We start from the raw sequence: 3,201 nt of genomic DNA on the forward strand, positions 1-3,201 counted from the left end.
GAGCGACACCGTGGGAAGGCCTCAAACCCCGATAACCCGGGGAAGCAATAAAGAGAAGAGAAAGGTGGCTTCAAGGCCATAGTAATAGCGCCAGTGGGGAGCAATCTAACTCGTGAAGTGCACATGTCGGCCCAGAGAAGCCCTTGGGATAGATACGACTCATGAGAGGGTCACGCCCAGGGGCAGCCAGGTGCAGGGTACGAGAGGAAGATAGATACGCTCTCAAAGTGAGTGACTAGAGGTTTGGGGGCATGAGTTGGCACCCAAAAAGTCACCCCTTGCGCAGTTGCACTCCCAGGTAGGAGGACTCACGTGAGGAAATACCCCCAAGTGGGGTCACGGTGCTGTGAGGCCCTCCACGTGTAATAGCAGCCAAGTCAGAATAGAAACATCAGTTTGTTAGGTACAAGGTAATTAAAGTTATTTAATAGAGTTTACGTTTCGAGCGTTGAAGGTATTATTAATGCTCCAAGCGGTTTAAACGTCTTAAAGGCGCTGAACGTTTCATAATTAAAGGCGCTTTAAGACGCTTTAAATGCTGGAGTACTTTAAATAGGGCCTCGAATGTTGGGAACGGGGTTCGAACTTTTGGCAATTTTTCCAGAGACACTCTGTTTGCTTGCTCGAGCCTTGAGGTTACGCACAAGGGACTAGGGAAAGATTTTTTGCCAGAACGAGAAATAGACACGAGAGAGAGAGTTTCTTTTGATCACCTTCAGAGTGCCATTCACGGTGCTCCGATACGGAGGTGCAGAGTTTTTGGTGTTTCTTACTGGCTGACTTGAGCGTCGGAGTGCAAACGGCCGCTAGGGCGACCTTTTGTCCTTCTTTGCAGGAATCCACAGGTAACCAGTGGGAAGGAGTCCCTAGCTGACGGGTGAGGTTGCGCACAAAGACGTCCCAGGTCAACCGGCCGGAACATTTGGCGCCCACAGTGCGGTCGATTTAAAACATCAGTCCCATCACAAACAACGAAGATCTATCAGAGCCACCCTAACGTTGGCAGAAGTTGGAGGAAACAGTGAAGAATGAGGGCCACCACTAGACAAGGTACCGCACGCGCTGCGAGTGAGGAAATGTCCATGCAGCAGGTCATGGAGATAATGCGGGGGCTGCAGGATGATATGGCGGAGTCGAAGATGGAACAAGAATGCATGCAGGCGGATCTCGAAGCCTCGCATGTGAGGAACGAGGAGCTCCGTCGTGTAAATGAGGAGTTGCGCCGGGGTCTGCGGAACAACTAGGGGCAACGCGAACAAGACGAGATGGAGCATCTCACCCCACCAAGGGAGTTTTCCACTCCCTTCTCGCAGGAGATCCTAGATGCAGTGATCCCCAACACCTTCGCAAGGCCCAAGGCGATTTTCACCGGGATGGAGGATCCTGAGGCGCATCTCACGGCGTTCCACACGCAGATTGTGTTAGTAGGCGGCTCCGACGCCGCAAGATGCAAGCTCTTCATGAGCACCTTGACAGGAATGGTGATGGATTGGTTTATCAGCCTTCCTAACGGCCATATCACCACCTTTCAGTACTTGTCACAGCTGTCCAGAGAGCAATACCTGGCGAACAGGGCCTCGCCGCCAGTTTCCTACGACTTGTTTGATGTAAAACAGTATCAAGGGGAGACCTTGAAGGAGTACATCAATCGTTTCGGGGCCCAAGTGGTAAAAGTTGGTACGTCGGAGGAGCCTATGATTGTGTATGCCTTCAGGAAAGGCGTGTGTCCCGGCCCTTTTTGCGAATCTATTATTCGCAATCGCCCAAGGACCTTTGCTGAAATACGGCACCGGGCGGTGGAACATATCGCCTCCGAAGGAGAGGTGTGCGAGAAGCGCACCACCGTCGTACCCTCACGCCTGAGGGCGCAAACGCGGATTCAGAACGAGACCACGACAGGGAGGAAGAAGCCAGAGGGGAGACGCCTCTATGAAGCCAGAAAACCCCAGCCCCGGGGTCCAGCAGGAGGCGATCGCCCAGCCAGAGAGAGAGCAAGGCCGACGAGATACAACTTTGTGGTGGAGTTAAAGGACCTGATCGCCGTGCCTAATATAGCCGAGAGGTTGAGGCGAACGGCGAAGACTGATAATGTGTTCGGGCCTCGGAAAGACTCTTGGTGCGAGTTCCACGAGGCTTTCGGTCATCACATCGATAACTTCATGTTGCTGGGTTACCAGCTAGATGAGCTGGTGAGAAGCGGGTTTCTGAAGGATTATGTCGCAGAACCCGCCACGACCGCCGCCCTGCCGGCGCCAGCGGAAGAACAAGCGCACGAGATGCCTGTTCTCGGCGAGGTTCACACCATTGCTGGAGGTTTTTCCGGCGGAGGACCCACCGCCTCCCAGCGAAAGAAATACGCGAGGGGTGTCAACTCAATTGAGGAAAGAATCTCAGGTGATCTGTGGGAGTCGGACCTCGTGTTCACGAGGGCGAATCTGCGAGATGTCGTGCCACACGACAATGACCCCGTGGTCATTTCGGTTGTCACGGCTGGTAGAAAGGTGCACAGGGTTCTAGTCGACCAGGGAAGTTCAGCAGACGTCATGTTGTGGTCGACATTCAACAAGTTGCGTTTGTCTCTCAACCTTTTGAGGCCCTACACAGGGTGCCTATATGGGTTTGCGGATAACCAGGTGGAAGTCCGAGGCTACTTGGAGCTGAGGACAACGTTCACGGATGGAGAGGCCTCGCGTACCGAAAGCATCCGGTACTTGGTCGTAAACGCCAACTCCGCCTACAACATCTTGTTGGGCAGACCGGCGTTGAATAGGCTGAATGTAGTAGCCTCCACGCGCCATATGAAGATGAAGCTGCCAGACCTCAGCGACAAGGTAATAGTCATCAAGTCGGACCAGGAGGAAGCAAGGAAATGTTATGAGAATAGCCTAAAAACGAAGAGGGGCGTGTTCATGGTGTTCGAGCGTCCGCCAAGTGCAGACACGACGATGATTGAGGCGACGCCCGCTGGGTCAATGCCTGACGAGGCCACACCCGTGAGGGCGACGCCCGAGGCAGATACACTCATGGAGGAGGGCCCTGACGACACGGCGCCCGTGGAAGAGGCGGCGCCCGTTAAGGATGATAGCAGGGATCAGCAGGCTACCAACGTGGTGGAGAGGGAGATTGGCGGCAAAACGTTTAAGCTAGGGCATTTGCTAAGCCAAGAGGAGCAGCAGGAGGTGGCAGAGGTGATTTCACGCC

At 54.0% G+C, this 3,201-nt stretch overlaps 1 protein-coding gene across 1 annotated transcript; it reads left to right on the forward strand.

The window, feature by feature from the left end:
- Positions 1-1,265: 1,265 nt before the first annotated feature.
- Positions 1,266-2,629, forward strand: LOC137838542 (uncharacterized). The gene is made up of 2 exons (XM_068647788.1): positions 1,266-2,189; positions 2,498-2,629. The coding sequence occupies exons 1-2, from the start codon at positions 1,266-1,268 to the stop codon at positions 2,627-2,629; spliced, it is 1,056 nt and encodes a 351-aa protein (XP_068503889.1).
- Positions 2,630-3,201: the final 572 nt, after the last annotated feature.

Source organism: Phaseolus vulgaris, chromosome 4 (genome assembly GCF_000499845.2).
Source record: "Phaseolus vulgaris cultivar G19833 chromosome 4, P. vulgaris v2.0, whole genome shotgun sequence".
NCBI lineage: Eukaryota > Viridiplantae > Streptophyta > Magnoliopsida > Fabales > Fabaceae > Phaseolus > Phaseolus vulgaris.

What these genes read in the sequence shown, in the direction of transcription:
- LOC137838542 (XM_068647788.1), top strand. Translation starts at nt 1,266, where the DNA reads ATGGAGCATCTCACCCCACCAAGGGAGTTTTCCACTCCCTTCTCGCAG. An exon ending in GTTACCAGCTAGATGAGCTG is followed by an intron (nt 2,190 to 2,497) that starts GTGAGAAGCGGG and finishes CACGGCTGGTAG; the next exon opens with AAAGGTGCACAGGGTTCTAG.